General features: G+C 42.3%; 1 protein-coding gene across 1 annotated transcript; it reads right to left on the bottom strand.

Annotated features, from left to right (window-relative positions):
- Window positions 1–468: 468 nt before the first annotated feature.
- On the bottom strand, window positions 469–21,005 carry LOC137431329 (uncharacterized). The gene is made up of 5 exons (XM_078781862.1): window positions 19,982–21,005; window positions 9,017–10,137; window positions 3,414–3,554; window positions 2,894–3,251; window positions 469–992 (listed from the first exon to the last, which is right to left on the bottom strand). Exons 1-5 carry the CDS (start codon window positions 20,184–20,186, stop codon window positions 871–873), a joined length of 1,947 nt encoding a protein of 648 aa, XP_078637988.1. The 5' UTR covers window positions 20,187–21,005; the 3' UTR covers window positions 469–870.
- Between the last annotated feature and the right edge of the window lie 972 nt (window positions 21,006–21,977).

Here is a 21,977-nt window from a genome sequence, read left to right as displayed (position 1 = left end):
CAAGGATCCAAAAGACCCTGAAGCCCCAATACACCCTGAAGACTCCAAAGACCGTTTAAACCCAAAAGACCCTTAAATACCCCAAAAAACCAAAATACCCCAAAGACCCTTAAATACACAGTGGAAATAAAAGACCCTGAAGACACCAAAGACCCAGAAGACCCAAAACACCCCCAAAGACCCAAAATACCCTTAAAGGCCCAGAAGATCCAAAAGACCCTGAAGACCCAAATGGCCCTGAAGATCCAAACCACCATGAAGACCCAAAAGACACCGAAAAGGTCAAAGATGCCTATCCCTCTGAAACGACGTGTGGTGGAATCGATGTTGTGAAACGACGTGTGGTGGAATCATGCACGCCAAGTCACGCTTGTTTATATGATGACTGCTGTCGGCACTATGTGTTGTTCATGTTTGTCTTGCAGTGCTCCTACTTTCTAAAATATCAGTATTATAATGACAAAAAAATTGTTGTTGCAATTAAATGGAATTTTATTTATATAACAACAATGTAATATTCAATAAGCTTTCACAATCTGTAAATAAGAGGAAATAAGCCATGGTGCATACTTTGTTTCACCATTACAGACAAATTGAAAAACAACAAATCAAACAGTCATTAAAATTACAGCAAAAAGTAATCAAGTTGGAGGCTTTAAACATAGTCAGTTGAGCTTCAGAAATCAACATGGGTCCATGATCATGGATTCTTTTGATGACCCCAAATAGCTGACTAAAAAAAAGTGAGAATATTGAAGTAAAAATACAAAAGTGAAAACACGTACATATTTTAGTTTTATAAAAAAAGAAAATAAACGAACCCCAATTTTTTGGTGACTTTTTTAAGTCTCGTGACATTACCCATACAAATCAAATATCCTTCCAAATCTTTGGCAGTAAATGTGACGGAAACACCTCCTCGTTCTTTACACGGAGAAACCTGGTGGGCATCTCAATGGTCATCTTGCAACATTTTCTTATCGCTTCGTAATCTGGCATAGAATGACAGAGAAAGAAAGAATCATGTACATGAACGAAGCATTTGGAACATCATTCTAAATGGGAGGTTGGGCACGGGATTGATTTGCTTTAAGTTAAAGTGACACTATTCCCAAAATTCAAGATACAATATTATCATGTTTTTACGTTTGTTTTAATGGCCGAACACACTAAATGATTGTGCCATAGGGGACCTGGGATTGATGCCAAACTTCAATTCCTATACTTTGGCTGTTTCGCCTTTTTGCACTTCCTTGTAGACGCAAAACACTGTTGTATCTTTTGAAAAGACGGGGGTGTTTCTTCAATGAGTAGGAAGAGAACCTGCTCTCTGTGCAATTTGCAATATTAACCAACTAGATATGCTGGTATATGTACATCCGCCACCAAAGGTGGATGGAGTTATGTTTTCACCGCTGTCTGTCTGTCCATTTGTCTGTTTGTTTGTTTGTTTGTTTGTGAACAAAATATCTCGAAAAGTTGTGGACAGATTCAGACGGAATTTGGCAGAGATTTTATTTTATTTTTTTGTATACAGAGTCGAGGCTCATGAAAGAGCTAATGGTTGTAGCGTATGTGACAAGGACGAAATGATTAGATGTTGGTGAAGATCCGGATTCGGCTACAATAATTTTTTAAGTGATTCTTCACCATTGGGAGATAGAGCCAAAATGATACACTCTCAAATGAGATACAATAGATACAATACAATACAATACAATATACAATATACACCGGATTCATTCATATTCATATTCATTCATTCATACAATATACAATTTGAGATACAATATCTCAAAAAGTTGTGGACGGATTTGGACAAAACCTGATGGACCGGTTGGGTGTCTGACAAGGACAAATAAATTAGATTTTGGTGGAGATCTGAATATGGATTCGGATATGAGAATTATTTAATTTTAAAGTGATTCTTCACCATTGGGAGATAGGGCCAAAAACTATACATTGTGGGCTATCTCAAAAAGTTATGGATGGATTTGGACGAAACTTGTTGGACAGGTTGTGTGTGACAAGGAAGAATCGATTCAATTTTGGTGAAGATCCGGATCCGGATCCAGTTAGTAGAATATATTAAGAGATTCTTCACCATTGAGTGATATGGCCAACCAGATGGAGGTATGCTCTCTACTGAGTGCCGTTCTAGTTCATCAGAGTAGTCATACTATTGAACCGCCCTTAAAGGCCATTTTTCCCCACAGAGCAGGGGTTGGCCTTTTTTGGGGCACCATGTCGCCCTTTTTGAAGCAATGTTTTGCAGCCGGATGCACTTCCTGCCACCGACCCTGTTAGTCGCCTCTTGCAACACACAGGGAATTACCAGTGAACTGGTACTCAATTTGCCTACCTCGGAAGGATGACAGTCTGAGTCAACCCCCCTGGCGTTAATTCAGCAATCAACCAGGATTCAAACCCAGGATCCTAGGATCCCAAGCCGGCACCCTAACCGCTAAGCCAACACCAGGCTTGGAGTAGTCATACTATGACCTTTGCAATAGATTTAATAAGGGGTTGATGTTTAAATGCTAGTTGTCCCATATTGGTTGTGAAACATATATATGATGTCCTATGTGTCACCCAATTGTGAACAAGCTAGGGCAGCCAAAAATATGAAGGCACAAGTTGTAAATAATTCGTATATAGTACATACTGGTAGATCGTTAAGTGTGCTCACAAAATAATATCACCAATATGCAGTTCATGAGGTAGTAAGTAAATGATGAATAAGTTGTGGATATGACACATGCAAAATATATGTGCTAAATTGCCTCTTCTTGTACTCACTTGAACTCGATGTAATAACCTTACAGAAACAGTGGGCAGAGATTAGGCTGTTTTACATTTTAAAAAAGAATGGAGAAGATGACAAATGACTTACTACTTGAATTCAGATTATGTCCACCACTGGCTTCCTGTGTAAATGCCACAGTTTCACTGGTGTTCGCAGCATGGGAACTTGTGACAAACCTTTTACTAAAGTCAAAATTCTGTTGAGAAGAGATCGCAGGGGAAACATGACCTAGTGAGGTTAAAGGGGCTGTAACAGTGATTGGAGTGGCAGAGCAAGAAACTAATGCCAATGTTGAAGCAACATTGGCGATTGATGTAGTCATTTGTGAAGGTGTTCCCATGGTTTTGTTTACATTCTTCACAGACGGGCCATTGGTAAAAAAAAAATTCCCTCTCTTCTTCAGCCTTGGTGCAATGTGAGAGAGTCTTTTTCCATTACAAAAAACCTGTCAAAATAACAAGCAACACTCGATGAAATACCTAAACTTCAATAAGTACATTTGCTTTTCCTAAGAAAGAAAGTAGCCAATTTTGACAGGTGATCACAAAATACAGGTTTAGGTGTACTGCTTGCTATTTAAACCAACTAATGTTCAATTCCAGATTACCATTTTCAAAGCTGTGGTCTCTTGCATAACCGATTTTCCTCCTCTAATCCAAACAATCCACTTTGACAGAGTGGGAAAGGAAATTCCACTTGAAGTACTTATGAAGCCACTTGGCAGCAAGTTACCTTTGTGATTCACACCCTGTGAAGGTTGATAAAGTAAAGGCAATGCGCAACATGGAAATCGAATATCAAACCAATATCCAGCAGTCATCCGACAATTACAGTGCTTTCAGAAAGTATTCATCACACCCTTTGACTTTTTTCACATTTTGTTGTGTTATAGCCTGAATTTAAAATGGATTAAATTGAGATTTTGTTGTCACTGATCGACACATTATACCCCATAATGTCAAAGTGGAATTATGTTTTTCGAAATTTTAAGGAAATAATGAAAAATTAAAAGCTGAAATGTCTTCAGTCAATAAGTATTCAACCCCTTTGCTATGACACTTCAAACTGAGCTCAAGTGCATCCAATTTATTTTGGTCATCCTTGAGATGTCTCTACAATTTAAATGGAGTCCACCTGTGGCAAAATCAATTGATAGGACATGATTTAGAAAGAAACCCACCACTCCCCCTCTGCCAGATGCTGTTTACAGTGCCAATGGAAGGTCAACACCCCTTTCAAAATTTTCACATTTTGTTGCCTTAAAGCCTGGAATTAAATTACATTAAATCAGCCTTTTTTCACCTTTATTTACACATTGTAACCCAGAACTTCAAAGTGAAAAAAATGATAGAAATTGCAGAAAATTAATAAAAAAACAAAAAACGCGTGTACCTTGGTTGGATGAGTGTCCACCCCCCTGAGTTAATAATTGGTGGAAGCACCTTTGACAGCAATTACAGCTGAGTCTTTTGGGATAGGTCTCTACCAACTTTGCACACCTTGATTGGGCAATATATGCCCATTCTCCTGTACAAAACTGTTCAAGCTCAGTCAAGTTACGTGGGGAGCGTTGATGGAAAGGAACCTTCAAGTCATGCCACAGATTTTTGATTGTATTTAGGTCGGGACTCTGACTGGGCCACTGAATGACATTTATCTTTTTGTTCCTTAGCCACTTCAGTGTAAGTTTGGCTGTGTGCTTCGGGTCGTTGTGAAAATGCTGAAAGGTGAACTTCCATCCCAATTTCAGCTTTCTTGCAGAGGGCAGCATGTTTAGCCATTTGGATTTTCTGTATTTTGTTGCATCCATTTTCCCTTCTATCCTGACAAGTGCTCCAGTCCTTGCTGATGGGAAACATCCCCATAACATGATGCTGCCACCACCATGCTTCGCAGTAGGGATGGTGTTCTTTGGGTGATGTGCTGTGTTGGGATTTCACCAAATGTAACGTTTTGCATTTCGGACAAAAAGTTCCATCTTTGTCTCATCAGACCATAAAACTTTTTGCCACATGGCTTCAGAATCTCTGGAGTGTTTTTTTGCATAAGTCAAACGGGACTCAAGGTGGGCTTTTTTGAGTCATGGCTTTCTTCTTGCCACCCCATCGTACAGGCCAAAAACTTGTGTAGTGTTTGGGATATTGTTGTCACATGCACACAGGGGCCAGTCTTTGCCATAAAGGCCTGTAGCACTTTCAAAGTTGCCATTGGCCTCTTCGTGGCCTCTCTGATCAGTCTCCTTCTTACTTGGTCATCCAGTATGGAGGGTCGGCCTAATCTAGGCAGGGTCTTGGTGGTACCATAAGCCTTCCACTTCGTAATGATTGTCTTGACTGTCCTTCAAGGTATATTCAAGGCCTTTGAAATATTTTTATACCCATCCCCTGTTCTGTGCCCTTCCACAACTTTATCCCAGAGATCTTATGAAAGCTCCTTGGTGCTCATGGTTGAGTCTTTGCTGTGAAATTCATTACCCACAGAGGAAACCTATAGGAACAGCTGATTTTATTCTGAAATAATCAGAAACACTAAAATTCAACACAGGTGGGGGTAATCAACTTGGTGTGTGATTTTGAAGGTGAATGGTTACACCTGGGTTAATTTACAATTGGCATAATAAGAGGGTAGGGGGGGGGGTAGGGGGGGAGGGACACCTATCCAACCAAGATTTGCCAGTTTTGTATTTTTAATTAATTTTTTTAATTTGTAGAATTTGTTTTTCAGTTGGAAGTTGTGGGTTACGATATGTAAGTAAAGGTGGAAAAAGTCTAATTTAATGCAATTTCATTGCAGGCTACAAGTATAAGGCATCAAAAGGTAAAAAATTTGAAAGGGGGTGTAGACTTTATATAGGCACTGTATATACAATTTTGTTTATTTGGTTTGATAGTATGACCCTTGTCATAACCCATCCAAAACTTTTTGAAATATTGTGCTATATATTGTTTTTACCCCAATCTCTCAATTATGAAGAATTACTTTAAATAAATAAAAAAATTCTCATATCCAGTTCACAGTGCATGTCCCACAGTTGAAAGTGCATGTCAGAGCAAAAACTCTACCATGAAGTCCAAGGAACTGTCCATCTAACTCTGAGATAGAATTGTGAAGAGGCATAGACGTGGGGAAGTGTATAAAACAATTTCTAGAGTGTTGAAAGTTCCCAAGAGCACAGTGAGCTCCATCATTAGGAAATGGAAATAATATGTAAATATCCAGACTCTTCCTAGAGCTGGCTGTCTGAGCAAACTGAGCAACTGGGCAAGAAGGACCTTTGTCAGGGAGGTGACCAATAACCCAATGACCACTCTCACAGAATTACAGTGTTCCTTGTCTGAGATGGATGAACATGCCAGAAAGACAACAGTCTATGCAACACTTCAAAAATATAGGCTTCATGGGAGAGTAGCCAGACGGAAGCCACTCATGAGAAAACGACACATGACAGCAAACCTTGAGTTTGCAATAAGGCACGTGAAAGACTCTGAGAGCATGAAGAAAAAAATTCTGTGGTCCTAAAAGACAAAAATTGAACACTTTGCCCTGAATGCAAAGAGTTATGTCTGGTGGAAACCAAGCACAGCTCATGACCCATCTAACACCATCTCTACCGTGAAGCATGCTGGTGGCAGCATCATGCTACTAGGATGCTTTTCAGCGGCACAGACTGGGAGACTTGTGAGGTTACAGGGAACAATAAATGGAGCCAAATACAGGGAAGTCCTTGAGGAGAATCTGCTTCAGAGTGCAAAAGACCTTAGACTGTGGCAAATTCCATTGCAACAGGACAATGACCCAATCGTACAGCCAAAGCAACACTGGAATAGCTTCAGAACAAGAATGTGAAAGTCCTTGAGTGGCCCAGCCAAAGACCAGACTTGAATCCCAGTGAGAACCTGTGGAACGATTTGAACATTGCTGTTCACCGACGCTCCCCATCCAACTTGACAGAGTTTGAGCAAATCTGCAAGGAAGAATGGGAGAAACTCCCCAAATCCAGATGTGCAAAGCTAATACAGACTTACCCAAGAAGACTCGAAGCTGTAATCACTGCCAAAGATGCTTCTACAAAGTATTGACTCAGGGGGTTGAATACTTATGTAAATTAGATATTTCTGTATTTCATTTTTAGCTCACCTGGAACGAAGTTTAGGGGAGCTTATGTGATGGCGCGTCGTCAGTCGGTCCGTAAACACTTGAAACTTCTTCTCCGAAACTGCTAATGGGATTACGACCAAATTTGGCACAAATTATATTTGTTGTGTTGTGACTAAAGTTTTTTTTACGGCATTAAAAAAAAATCAGGGGCTAAGGGGGTCTATCAGGGGTCAAAGTGGATCCAGGTTTGACCCCCAAAATAGGAATTTGCTTTTTCCTCTGAAACTACACACACTATTTCTATGAAAGTTTGCCACAACCTTCATCACCCGTGATGTACCAAAGTTTGTTCACTGCATTTTAAAAAATTGGCCCCTTTGGGGATCTACAGAGGGGGGGGGGGGTGAGGGGGGTTAAAGTGGGTCCAGGTTTGACCTCCCCCAAAATAGATATTTGCTTTCTTCGCTGAAGCTCTGAAACTACACACACAATTTCGATGAAACTTTACCACAACCTTCACCACCCGTGATGTACCAAAGTTTGTTCACGGCATGAAAAAAAATCTGCCTCTTTGGGGATCTATGGGGGAAGGGGTGGGGGTCAAAGTGGGTACAGGTTTGATCCCCCCAAGATAGATATTTGCTTTCCTTGCTGAAACTACACACACAATTTCGATGAAACTTCACCACAACCTTCACCACCCATGTTGTACCAAAGTTTTCTTCTGGCATTTAAAAAATTGGGGTCTAAGGTGGTCTATGGTAGGAGGGGGTGGGCTTGGCCCCCAAAATAGGTATTTGCTTTTTTTCTCAGAACCTACACACACAATTTTGATGACTCCTCACCACAACCTACATCATCTGTGATGTACCAATGTTTGTTCAAGGCATTGGAAAAATTGATGTCTGAGGAGGTACACAGGGTAGTTTCAGAGGAAAAAGCAAATTGCTATTTTGGGGGTCAAACATGGAACCACTTTGACCCCGAGTAGACCCCCTTAGACCCCGATTTTTTTTAATGCCGTGAACAAACTTTAGTCACAACACAACAAATATCATTTGTGCCAAGTTTGGTCACAATCTCTTCAGCGGTTTCGGAGAAGAAGTTGCAAGATCGGACGGACGGACTGACGGATGGACGACGTGCCATCACATAAGCTCCCCTGAACTTCGTTCCAGGTGAGATAAAAATAGAAAGCATCTGAAAATGCAAAGCTCCTCTCCTTCCATTTATATTCAGATGTCTTCTTCTTCTTGTGCATGCTCAAAATTCCGAAAAACAGTACAAAATGAAAATTGATGATTTTATGCATCCTTGACTTTTGAGCTTTAGATATAAATAAAATAATCAGTTTTTAGCTTTTGTTTGGTGAATCAATTCTGTTACCTGCAATTTTTTTTAAATTTCAGGTCAATTTGAGTTTAATTTATGATTTTATGCAAACTTGACCTTTGACCTTTTGATCGGAAAAACAACAACAATCAGCTTATAGCTTTTGATTGATTAACCAATTTAGTGACCCAATATGCAAATTCTTTAAATTTCAGCTCAATTGGGTGAAAGCTGGAAATTTTATGCAACATTGACCTTTGGCCTTTTGATCTAAAAAAAACAAACAATCAGCTTCTAGCTTTTGATTGGTGAATCAATTGAGTGATCTAATATGCAAATTCTTAAAATTTCAGGTCAATCAGATGAAAAATGATGATTTTAGGTGATGCTGACCTTTGTCCTTTTGACCAAATTCTTAATTTGCCTTCTCCATATTCTCATAATAAAGCTTCATTGAAAATTTGATGACAAAACTCAAATAGTAAATTTTAATTTCAGGTCAATTGGATGAAAATTGGTGATTTTAGTGATGCTGACCTTTGACCTTCTGACAAAATTATTAATTTTCCTTCTCCGTATTATCATACTAAAGCTTTGGTGAAAATTTTATGGCAATACCTCAAATGGTAAAAAGTTACGGCATGGACACACACACACACACACACACACACACACACACACACACACACACACACACACACACACACACACACACACACACACACACACACACACACACATCAAACTACTATTATTAGTTTGTGTAGAAAGTAAACTTACTTTATTCATAAAGCAGAGTACGTCATTTCCTGGTTGTATGTTGCCCTTACTAATGAGATTTGGCAGAATGCTTTCTTTGGAGCATTTCGTTTTCTTGGTGCATTTGTGTGAAGTAGATGTTTTAATTGTATGACTTGGGAGAGCAGATTCATTTCCAGGTGGTGGCTCAATTGATTGCGACACAATCATTGATGCATCTTGATAGTTTTTACACCCAATCATTGTGTCAGCTCGTATTTTTTTTACATTTGGCAACGTTTGTTTTTCAATGTCAAAACTCTGGATTGGAAAAGGGCCAAAAAGACTTGGGAGAGCAGATCCATTTCCAGGTGGTGGCTTAATCGGTTGCGTCACAATCATTGGTGTTGTGGTCATTGATACATATTGATAGTTTTTACACCCAACCATTGTGTCAGCTCTTATTTCTGCATTTGGCAACGTTTGTTTTTCAATGTCAGAACTCTGGATTGGAAAAGGGCCAAGAAGACTTGGGAGAGCAGATGCATTTCCAGGTGGTGGCTCAATCGATTGCGTCACAATCATTGGTGCAGTAGTCATTGGTACATCTTGATAGTTTTTTTGTCCAACTGTTGTATCATCTCTTATTTCTGCATATGTCAACGTTTGTTTTTCAATGTCAGAACTCTGGATTGGAAAAGGGCCAAAAAGACTTGGGAGAGCAGATGCATTTCCAGGTGGTGGCTCAATCGATTGCATCACAATCATTGGTGCTGTAGTCATTGGTACATCTTGATAGTTTTTTTGTCCAACTGTTGTATCATCTCTTATTTTTGCATTGGTCAACGTTTGTTTTTCAATTTCAGAAATCTGGCTTGGACCAGGGCCAATAGAGCCAGCACCAACTGAATTGAAATAAGACGCAGGGTCCTCTGTTCCTGTCTGTTTGAATGGTTCTGCAGGAAGGTTGCTGGAAGAATTCGAGCTTGTATTATAAATATGTGGGTGAAACACGAGTGGTAGTTCAACATGGTCGACCTTAGTTTTTGACCAAGCTAAGGGCTGCCTGTTATTATCTGTTAAAGGTTTGGATGTTGCATCATTTGCATAATCATAAATCATTTTTCTCTGTGTAACTTTAGAGTTGGAATTGGTGGAAGTACCTGAAAAGTAAAAACAATATTTATCAACACAATGCAATGTGCAGTTTTTCAAGTAGAAATCTACAGAAGCAGAGAATTATGCAGAACTAGAAATAAAAATGTACACGAAAAAATCGTAAATGAATGAGGTGGAATTAGAGTCGGATGGGTATCCACGAGTTGGCTTCACCATAATCCAACCACGGCAAAGGTTCAAATCCAACTAAAACTAGAATAGAGTTCGGTAGAGTGCATACCTCTGCTAGGCTGAATAGTTTATGTTTTGCGTCCCACTTATTATTATTTCGTATGCAGCCTATGGCTGCTGGTTGCCTCATTGCTGGGAGCACGGCTGTGCCGCTGATACTTTGCTCCTGTTTCCAATGAGCTGGTATTCATTTTGCCAACCCCAGAAGTGTGACAGGCTGAATCAACCCACCTCGTGTTATGTAATGGCTCGACAGGGGCTCACACTCAATACCCTAAGATGTTAAGACAGCCACCTTAACCGTTAAGTCAACACCAGGCTTTGTATCCCACTGCTAGGCCGGATCTGGATCTGCACCCGGATTTGAACCAAAATTAAATTGGCTTGTTCCTGTCACTGATCTAACTCATCCACCACGTTTTGTCATATCCCATCCAAAACTTTTTGAAATATAGTGCTATATATTGTTTTGGCCCCATCTCTCAATTACGAAGAATCACTTTAAATAAATTTAAAAAACTCCCCCCTCACCCATCCTCCTCAAGGTTACCTCTTAACTCATCCCCAAAGCTGCTCCCTCCCCCATTCTTCTCTCTTTCTCCACCTCCTACAATCTTCTACTTCCCTCTGTGCACATTCCTATTACTTCTCACTGTGCCTCATCCCATCACCACCTACACTTTTGTCCTCCTCCTCATTCTGCCCTCTCTCCTTGCTCTTCTGAAATCTCTGACACACTGTCAACTGCTTCCCTACCTCCTCCTCTCCTCCCTCATCCTATCCTCCCCATCTTGTACCAGATGCTCCCATACTTCTTCCTTAATGGTATGGACCTCAAACATCCGGTGCCTTCACTCAACCCTGACTGATCTCTCCATGCAGGTTGCTTCTCACAAACCAAATTTAATCTGCTTAACAGAAACTTTCCTCCTTCAAGACGTCCCTGACTCCTTGGTATCTCTATGTGGTTACTCCCTCCTTCGGTATGATAGAGCTGAGCCTTGTCCTGGTGGCGGAGGTGCACTGTACATAAAAAAAACTCTCTCACTCTCTGTGTACTGCACACCTCCCAAACTCCTTGAGTATCTCTGGCTATGGCTTCCCCTCCGCATTTCACTCAGGACGACTGGCATGGTCTTCAAGCCTTCAAGCAGCCATATAACTTCTGGACTGGTCTCCCATCTCTACTGCCTCTGACATCAACTCTTCCTGGGAATTCTTCCAAAGAAAATTCCTCTCTCTTTCATGCACAGTTTTATCCCATCTCGTCTTCAGTTGTCATACCCTTCCTCCCGAGGCAGTTGCCATGAAACCACTCGCCTTCACCTCATGGAAGGCGAACACAACTGAAGGCAATCTCAGTTCCTTTCACAAAGCTCAGAACAAATGTGTGTCTACCCTCAGGAGAACCAGGAAACAATATCTCTCTACTCTCAAGACTGAACTCTCAAACCTGTCGCCCTCCTCCAAATCCTGATGGCGTCTGGTCAAATCTGTTTCTGGTGTTTGTTCCCCTTCCAGCCCCTCCCTTACCTCAAATGGCTTCATTAACCAATACTGTACATCTCTGAAATAAATAAACCTTTGAGCAGATACTCCAGCTTGATCACTTTGCCTTGGTGGTCTTATATGGTGAAACTCCAATGAGGCATTATTTTTTCATTACAACAATGAAACTTAAATATTTTTTACCTCTGATAAAATTAATTCCCTCTTTAGCAATTTTATACAAATATGCATGTGATCTGCACACTTTCAAATGTATCATATTCAGGGAAGCCAGGTGGGAAGTGAAAAGCAAACAAACAATGGGGGAAACGGCGATTGCTAAACAATGAACCAAACATTACACATTCCTGCACCACCTTCCGTCGAACATCAGGCATGCATCAGGCAGGCTGAACCAAGGATCGAACCCAGGTCCTCTGGAAAACCATACCAGTGCTGGTATGTAATTTTCCCACATATATCAATGAAATTATTTAATCCTGTTCATTAATCTAATTGCTTCACTATGCCCCCAGTGGTGTTTATAATAGCGGACATGGATTTGTCCCCCCATTGGAGGAAGGCCCTCTCATGTTCAGGCTGTTTGTGCTCCTATGTTTGGCAGTGAGTGCCCCGAAAGCATTGACGGAAAGAGAGTGGCAATCATGTGTGGGAAAATTGCATGCTCAGTCAGGGTCACCCAGATAGCTGAGATGGCAGAGCATTAGTACGTTTTTCCAGAGGATCTGGGTTCGATTCCTGGATTCGGCATGTAATTGTCCCACATATATCAATTATATATATATATATATATATATATATATATATATATATATGTATATATATATATATATACATATATTGTTGTGGTTTTGAGTTTTGTACAATAAAGGTTAATTTCCCCCTCATAGTTTAGTCACACAACAACATGTAGCCTCGCAATAGTTCAGTTATCTCTTAGTATTTGTGAGCATAGTCCTTTTCCTGTGTTAATTTTGCATTGAGTAGAATAATGAGAGTTTGGTCCTTTTTATACTTCCATTGCCTTGTGCCGCCTTGCGCCTCCTTGTGCTGCCTTTGGCTTTTTGGCGCGAGTTAACACGGGCAGGCCTGGCGGATCGAGCAGGGACCGAATGAGGGCGGCGAAGAAGCTGACGGTAAGCGCAAGCCGCCAATCAGGGCTCAAGGGGAGTGGCTGCGGTAATGCGTCACAGGGTGTGGTTAGAATGTTCGGGAGGGCTCAGGGCGTGGCAATAAAACCCGTCGCGCGAAGCCCCCACCAGCGTAGTTTGGGAGTTCGAGCAGTTCGGTCACGAGCAGTTGAGTCAAGCAGTGCGGTCAGTTACGAGGAGTTTGGGGAGAGGTGAGCTTGTGCATTGAGCTATTGGAGAGGCGCGTATTGATGAGAGTTGAAAGATCGGAGAAAGATGTGCATGAACCAAGTATAAGCGCTCGTATTAAAGTGATGCTCGGTTGAGCTTGAGGCTGAGCCTCTATTGCATTGGGTTACGTGAGTGATAGCACGCTGGTAACTCGACGCGCTGTGGAAAGCCGCCGAGAGACGCGCACATTCCCGCCCACCTTCCTGCCTCATCTGCCTTTTGTTCGAGAGACGTGCTACGAGGATCCTTTTTCCACCACCTGCTTGCCATCTTCGCGGGACGTGCTGGGACCATGGAGAAGACGCCGGGCCGCCGATCCTGGACGACCAAGGCAGCGCGTGAACATCATCCTGCCTGCAATTCCCCTTTGTGAGTGTGACCGGGCCGGTGTCTGGGCATTAGTATAAGAATGTATAAGGCTGCTCTGTGTCTCTGTCTTCTACCAAATTGTAATATAAGTGTAAATAATCATTAAATCCTGTTATTCCTTTATTCGACCGTCTCGTGCTTTCCATCATTGACTAAGCATGGTACGAATAGAACCGCTCTAATCGGGTTCCAATACTAGAAAACTGCACGGACCACGTGGTACGCAATCCGCTTGGTGTACTCAAATTACACGTGGCTCGTGCGAGGCTTGGTTCCCCGCTTCCATGGCAGCGCAGGTATTTAGGTACGTGCGAGACTAGTCCCGAAACCCGACCTTGCGTTTGCCCGGAAGGGGCGTTTCAAGTCTCGGTTACGCCGGCCCAGAAAGAACAAGGGGCTTAATCTCCCCTTGGTAAGGGTAGGAAGGGCGGCGGAAAACCATAACAATATATATATATATATATATATATATATATATATATATATATATATATATATATATATATCTGTGCAGTGTCTGTGTTGTGTTGTCTTGTCTTGTCAATGAACTATTCTCTCAAACTTTTGTGAAATCGTACCAAACTTCTGGTATGCACATATCTCTCCCGTCCTAAGGGTATTTTCTTTGAAAAACTTCCCAATTTTATTTTTTGGGGAATTTTTTCGCAAAAAAATTATTTTTTCAACTTAAGTTTTCAACTTAAATTGTTTATAAAATGTGATATCACGTATATTACAAATACATTTGTGCAAAATAATTGTTTGAATTATGATTGGTTTAAACCATGATAAAACGGCAACTCGGGTACAGTCATTTATCTATATATCTACACATCTGGGCAGTGTCTGTGTTGTCATTTAACGACTCCCTCAAACTTTTGCTTCCGTGGTTGTGAAGTGTTTTTAATAACGTTGTGGTGGTTTTGAATCACGTGGTGGTGAGGTATTTTTAATTATGTGGTGGTGAGGTGTTTTTAAATGACGTGGTGGTGAGGTGTTTTGAATTACGTGGTGGTGAGGTATTTAGAATTACGTGTTGGTGATGTGTTTTTAATTATGTGGTGGTGAGGTGTTTTTAAATGACGTGGTGGTGAGGTGTTTTTAAATCACATGGTGGTGAGGTGTTTTGAATTACGTGGTGGTGAGGTGTTTTGAATTACGTGGTGGTGAGGTATTTATAATTACATGGTGGTGAGGTGTTTTTAATTATGTGGTGGTGAGGTGTTTTGAATTAGTTGGTGATGACATGAGGTGTTTTGAATTATGTGGTGGTGAGGTGTTTTTAATTTTCTGGCTATGAGGTGTTTTTATTAGCTGTTTTATGGCTGTGATGTGTTTTTAATTCTGTGGTGGTGAGGTGTTTTTTTTAAACGTGTTTTATGGCTGTGAGGTGTTTTCAAATTCGTGGTGGTGTGTTTTTAATTTCGTGGTGGTGAGGTGTTTTTATTACGTGTTTTATGGCTGTGAGGTGTTTTAAATTACTTGGTGGTGAGGTGTTTTGAATTACGTGGTGGTGAGGTGTAATCGTCCCAAACTTCCAGTCTGCACCTACCCCTCCCCTAGGTATGTGCTGAGGGGTTCTTTCTTGAAAAAAAAAAACTTTCAACCTAAATCTTCAACCTAAATTGCCTCTAAAAATGTAATATCACAAACACAACAAATACATTTGTGCAAAATAATTGTTTGTATTGTGATTGGTGTAAATCATTAAAACACAGCAACTCATGTACAGTCATTATCCTCAGCTAAAATGAGCCTGTTCCTCAGTAATGACGCGCAGCCGAGCCAAGCTAGTATATATATATATACAGACTTGGCATTTAATATGGAATTTTTTTTTTTTCTTGACTTGGGTTTACTTTCTTAACTCAGTATATCAATCTGGTGAGTTTCTTTTACACTTTGGTGATTTATTTATTAAAAGAACCATGTCACTGATTGTCTGTCGCAGCAAGAAGTCAACAACAGGATAATATCACAGGTGGCGTGGCAAAATGTACGGACAGGTGCATTTGATGATTGGCTTCACAGTCGGGTATACAAGGGTTGTTGCGTTCTGAATTAGTGGAAAACAACTGCTGCACGTCTCCAAAAGTTATTGCCGCTTCCTCTGGAGATGGTCCGTCAACTCGACAATGCTGTTTGTCATGGAGTGGTGGCTTTACGAAATTACGGCATGAAACAGCGTGCTATTGCTTGGCAGTATGGCATCACTCAAGGTCAGGTGTCAAAGATCCTGAAACGAAATGCTCAGAGGGGTGTCCCTACTCCAATACTGAGGCCAGGACGTCCCCGCAGAACCACAAGGAGGGATGATCGCCAGCTGCACCGGTTAGTCCGCAATGGCCGTACCAAGTCAGCTAATCGGCTTGGGGCTGAGTGGCAGCAACTGACAAATGTGCCTGTATCCAGAAGGCTATTCAACCAACGACTGGTTCAAGCAGGCTATCGTGCCAGGCGTCCCCTGAGAAAGCCACGCCTGACCAGACAACACCGCCAGCGCCGATTGCAGTGGTCCAGAGAGCACTGTCAATGGCAGCCACGACACTGGAATCACGTGATCTTCAGTGACGAGTCTAGATTTTTGTTCTATCGTCAAGATGGCCGCGTCCGAGTGCGCAGACAAGTGCATGAAGCCTACAACAAAGATTGTATAGTGCCAAGAGTCCAAGCTGGAGGTGGTGGGGTGACCGTTTGGGCTGCTTTTCATGCAGGGGGAAAAACTGACCTGGTTGTTCTGAATGGAAACCTGAACCAGTTCAAGTACAGGGCCATTCTGGAAGAAACATTGCTTCCATTTGCTCGTGCAGCCTTTCGAGGAAACTTTGTCTTCCAAGATGACAATGCACGGCCTCATCGTGCTCGCATGATCCAACACTTTCTTGCTGACCGTGGTGTAGAGCATATGGAGTGGCCTGCCATGTCCCCGGGTAAGAATCCGATAGAGAACTTGTGGGCAGAATTAACGTGTCAAATCGAACACTTGGACCAGCAGCCGACCTCTGTGCGTGAATTGCAGCAGGCTATTGTCACTGCATGGCAAGGGATTCCTGTCCAAATCTTGGCAAATCTCGTGAACAGCCTGCCTCAATGTGTACGTGCTCTCCGGAATGCTCGTGGGGGTTACACGAAGTACTGAACTGTGATTTTACTGTCCGTAATCCCAGTCGTAATTTAACTTTTGTTTTTGTTAATAATTTTTTTTGCTAATGTGCAAAATAAAGAGATACTTCTGGAAAACGTACAGAAGTTTAACACAGTACTGTCCATGAATTGAGTTCGATATCAGTTTACATCTATATATATATATATATATATATATATATATACAGACTTGGCATTTAATATGGATTATTTTTTTTGTGGGGGTGAACTTACTTTTCAAGATGTCTTAGAACCAAAAGTTCATTGGAATTATGTTGAAATTATTCTAGATTTTGTTAATGTGACCTTTAAAAGAAACAAAAACCACATTTGACATTTCGAAACAAATAAATTGATCCTTGAAAGTGATGTAAACTGATATCAAACTCAATTCGCGGACAGTACTGTGTTGAACTTCTTTATGTTTTCCAGAAGTATCTCTTTATTTTGCACATTATCCAAATTTTTTTTAACAAAAACAAAAGTTAAATTACGACTGGGATTACGGACAGTAAAATTACAGTTCAGTACTTCGTGTAACCCCCACCAGCATTCAGGAGAGCACGTACACGTTGAGGCATGCTGTTCACGAGATTTGCCAAGGTTTGGACAGGAATCGCTTGCCATGCAGTGACAATAGCCTGCTGCAATTCATGCACAAAGGTCGGTGGCTGGTCCAAGTTGTCGATTTGACGCGTTAATTCTTCCCACAAGTTCTCTATCGGATTCATATCCGGGGACATGGCAGGCCACTCCATATGCTCTACACTACGGTCAGCAAGAAAGTGTTGGATCATGTGAGCACGATGAGGCCGTGCATTGTCATCTTGGAAGACAAAGTTTCCTCGAAAGGCTGCACGAGCAAATGGAAGCAATGTTTCTTCCAGAATGGCCCTGTACTTGAACTGGTTCAGGTTTCCATTGAGAACAACCAGGTCAGTTTTGCCCCCTGTATGAAAAGCAGCCCAAACGGTCACCCCACCACCTCCAGCTTGGACTCTTGGCACTATACAATCTTTGTTATAGGCTTCATGCACTTGTCTGCACACTCAGACGCAGCCATCTTGACGATAGACCAGAAATCTAGACTCGTCACTGAAGATCATGTGATTCCAGTGTCCTGGCTGCCATTGACGGCGCTCTTTGGCCCACTGCAATCGGCGCTGACGGTGTTGTCGGGTCAGGCGTAGCTTTCTCAGGGGATGCCTGGCACGATAGCCTGCTTGAACCAGTCGTTGGTTGACTAGCCTTCTGGATACAGGCACATTTGTCAGTTGCTGCCACTCAGCCCTAAGCCGATTAACTGTCTTGGTATGGCCATTGCGGACTAACCGGTGCAGCTGGCGATCATCCCTCCTTGTGGTTCTGCGGGGACGTCCTGGCCTCGGTATTGGAGTAGGGACACCCCTTTGAGCATTTCGTTTCAGGATCTTTGACACCTGACCTTGAGTGATGCCATACTGCCGAGCAATAGCACGCTGTTTCATGCCGTAATTTCGTAAAGCCACCACTCCATGACAAACAGCATTGTCGAGTTGACGGACCATCTCCAGAGGAAGCGGCAATAACTTTTGGAGATGTGCAGCAGTTGTTTTCCACTAATACAGAACGCAACAACCCTTATATACCCAATTGTGAAGTCAATCGTCAAATGTACCTGTCCGAGTGTCCGTACATTTTGCCACGCCACCTGTGATATAATCCTGTTGTTGACTTCTTGCTGCGACAGACAATCAGTGACATGGGTCTTTTACCAAATAAATCACCAAAGTGTAAAAGAAACTCACCAGATTGATATACTGAGGAAGGAAAGTAAACCCAAGTCTAGAAAAAAAAAAAAATTCCATATTAAATGCCAAGTCTGTATATATATTGTTGCGGTTCTCCGCCGCCCTTCTTCCCCTTACCAAGGGGGGATTAATCCCCTTGTTTTTTCTGGGCTTGGCGGAACCGAGAGACTTGAAACGCCTCTTCCTGGCAAAACGCAAGGTTGTGGTTCGGGACGAAGTCTCGCTCGTACCTAAATCCCTGCGCCGCCACGGAAGCGAGGAAGCAAGCCATGCACGAGCCACGTGTGATCTGGGTACACCGAGCGGATTGAGTACCACGTGGTCCGTGCAGTTCTAGGTAGTGGAACCCGATTCGAGCGGTTCTATTCGTACCACGCTGAGCCAATGAAGAAATCACAGGAACGATCGAATGGAAAAGGAAGAACACAGGTTTAATTATGATTCCCACACGTATATACAGTGATCGGTGGACGCAGAGACACAGAGCAGCACTTAGTCAGTCTTATCTTACTCCCCAGACTCGGGCCCGTCACACACTCACAGGGAATTGCAGGTAGGTTGAGGTTCCAGCCAGATGCGTCGACGTGGTCGTCCAGGAACGGCTTCGTCCGGCTCTCCACGGTCCCAGCACGTCCCGCGAAGATGGCAAGCAGGCGGTGGAAGCGTCCTCGTAGCGCGTCTCCCAAACAAAAGCAGCCGATGAGGTAGAATGGAAAATGCGAGTCTCTCAGCGCGGCTGGCGGTTGCACAGCCGTTATCACTCACGTAACTTAATGCACTGTCCGCAGCTCAGCTTAAAGCTCAACCGAGCGTCGCTTTAGATATGAGCGCGTATTCTGGTTCCTGCGTGTTTTCTGCCGATCGCGTATCTCTCCAAGTCCTCTTCAGCTCACCGCGCTGCTTCAACCCTCGAGTCCTTTGACGCTCTCCACTCGCAAGTCCTCCTTCAGTCCTTTGCTCATCAGCGAGTCCTCTCGGGGGCTTTGCGCAACGGGTTACATAGATACACTCGAACCTTCTTGAACCCTCTCGAACCTTCCAACCACACCCTGTGACGCAGTGCTGCCGCCACAACCTCTGAGCCCTGATTGGCGGCTCGTGCTTACCGTCAGCTCCTCTGCCCTCCTCATTCGGCTCCGCCCCTCCTAGGCCTGCCTCCTGTTAATTCGCCCAAAATGAACCAAAGTCAGTGCAATGGGGCATGAGGCTAGGGAGGCGGGATAGTCAGTAGAAGTAGGACCTATTCTCCTTACTCTACGCAACGCAGAACTAACAAAGGAAAAGGACTAAGCTCACAAATACTAAGAAATAACGACACTATCGCGAGGCTACATGTTGCTTGTGTGACTAACTATGAGGGGGAAATTTTAACCTTTATTATACTGACTGTACAAAACTCAAAACCGCAACAATATATATATATATATATATATATACATACACACACACACACACTGTATAGTGTATACTGTGTATTTCATTACCTTTGATTTTATCAGCTCCATTCCTTGTATATGGAAGCAGAAGATGTGCGACTTCAAAATCTTTTGCAAGATCCAAGCAGTTATTTCCTTCTGCATTCTGCAGGTATGGATCTGCACCATTCTCGAGGAGTAGCTTTACCAACTGCAATGATTGACACCGACATGAAAAGTATTGCTTTCTGCCTGTTTGCTTGGCAATCTCCATTCTCTGTTTGGGACGACTAGAAGTCTCACATAACCAGAGGCAATATAGTCATTTTAGAAAATGCTGCTGTACTATTTTAACCCATGTGTCATGCTAGAGCACTGGCCTTTGTATGTCCAAAAATGACAGCATCGTGCAGCGGTGTGAATTTGTTAAAGCCGAGACAGTTGACTTTAGCTCCGGCATCAAGTAAATCTTTTGCAATCGCGAAGTGATTGAAGCAGCAGGCCTCATGGAGTGGTGTCCATCCTGGTAGAATGTCAAAGGTCCTCTTTAATAAATATGTACTTTGCATTACACATATGTTTGAAGAAACTTTGGTTGCAATACGCGACTTTAAAAATGACTTTTTGAAGTCATGGTCTGCACCCGCCCAAGATGGCTTATTGCGCATGCGCTGAAACCCATAGTAACGAAGTAAAGTAAATCAGGGCAGCCAGGACATATTTCATACCTTCCAGAAGCCGAAAGTACATGTAAGCTTACCTGCGAGAAAGGGGTGTGCCTCTGCACAACAAAACAGTTGGAGAACTTCCTGATCAACTCGTCAAAAAAGTTGACATGTTGCAGTCCGACGTTGCAAAAACTATGTTGCTATGTTGCAGTTGCAAAATCCTCTTACGAGATAAGCCAATAAAAGGCCAAAGGGTCGTAGATGGTGTGTTCTGTCCAAATCTTCGTGCTTTTTAACACTGATGGGAAAGTTATATCTGGGCTTGTTGATGCACAGGGTAAGTTTAAAACGATGGTATTTACTATTACTAGGGCATGCCCGTACTATATATAAGCTAGGACGTGCCCGTACGTGGGTGCCCGTTCCTTGCCAAAAAAAAAAAAAAAAAAAAATTTGTGTAGGGGTGTGTGTGTGTAAACATCCTAGGGCGTGCCCGTACGTGGGTGCAAAAAAACATGCGTGCAAACAACAACAACAAAAAAAAACTTTGAAACCACGTGGCAGTAACGACCACAGAACCCCCCCCCCCCTCTATTTACATGAATGGTTTGGTCCATTCGCAACGACCACAGAAACCCCCCCTCTATTTACATGCAATGGTTTGGTCCAAAGCGAACGGCTTGCAGTGTTTGGTAAAGAAATCGCCATAGCTCGGTAAGTACTTGTCCGATTAATATGAAACCTTGAAAAGGCACATCCTCGGGTCCCCAGCAATATACCTGGCAAGTTTAAAGTATATCGGACCCGTGGTTGTCGAGAAACAGCGGTCACAGACAAACATACACACATACACACATACACACATACACACATACACACATACAAACACACATACACACAGAGATTAATGGAATTATAGATAGATGTTTGAGAAGAGCGGTGCGAATAGGAGCTGCATGGGTCATTATATACAGTCACGTGAAAAAGTAAGTACACCCCATGTAAAGTTTTGACTTTTACAACATTTTTCAACATACAGCTATTTGATCTTCATTTCAACAATATTGATAGATAAAGGTGATATCATACAACAAATATCATGAAACATTTACATTTTGTAGTCCATTGTATAATTTAAATAAACATAAATGCAAATTTCGCATGTGGAAAAAGTAAGTACACCCTTGGCTCTAATAGGTGGTATTGCCCCCTTTGGCAGAAACAACCTCAAGTCGGCGTTTCTTATAACTGTCTACCAGTCTCTGTCATCGACTGGGAGAAATTTTTGCCCACTCCTCCATGCATAATTCTTTCAGCTGTGCGATGTTTGAGGGGTTTCTTGCATGCACAGCTCGTTTCAAATCCCCCCACAACATCTCGATGGGATTTAGATCCGG

Source organism: Myxine glutinosa, chromosome 7, assembly GCF_964187855.1.
Source record: "Myxine glutinosa chromosome 7, kmMyxGlut1.1, whole genome shotgun sequence".
NCBI lineage: Eukaryota > Metazoa > Chordata > Myxini > Myxiniformes > Myxinidae > Myxine > Myxine glutinosa.
Note: the sequence above shows the minus strand (reverse complement) of the source record. Positions and strands in the feature narration are given on the sequence as shown.

Bases quoted from the DNA above. Each gene is read 5' to 3' on its own strand.
- LOC137431329 (XM_078781862.1), bottom strand. From the start codon at position 20,186: ATGGAGATTGCCAAGCAAACAGGCAGAAAGCAATACTTTTCATGTCGG. The intron at 3,555-9,016 runs GTAAGTTTACTT...CAACCTTCACAG, and splicing joins TACTCTGCTTTATGAATAAA to GGTGTGAATCACAAAGGTAA. The intron at 3,252-3,413 runs GTAATCTGGAAT...TTATTTTGACAG, and splicing joins AGACCACAGCTTTGAAAATG to GTTTTTTGTAATGGAAAAAG.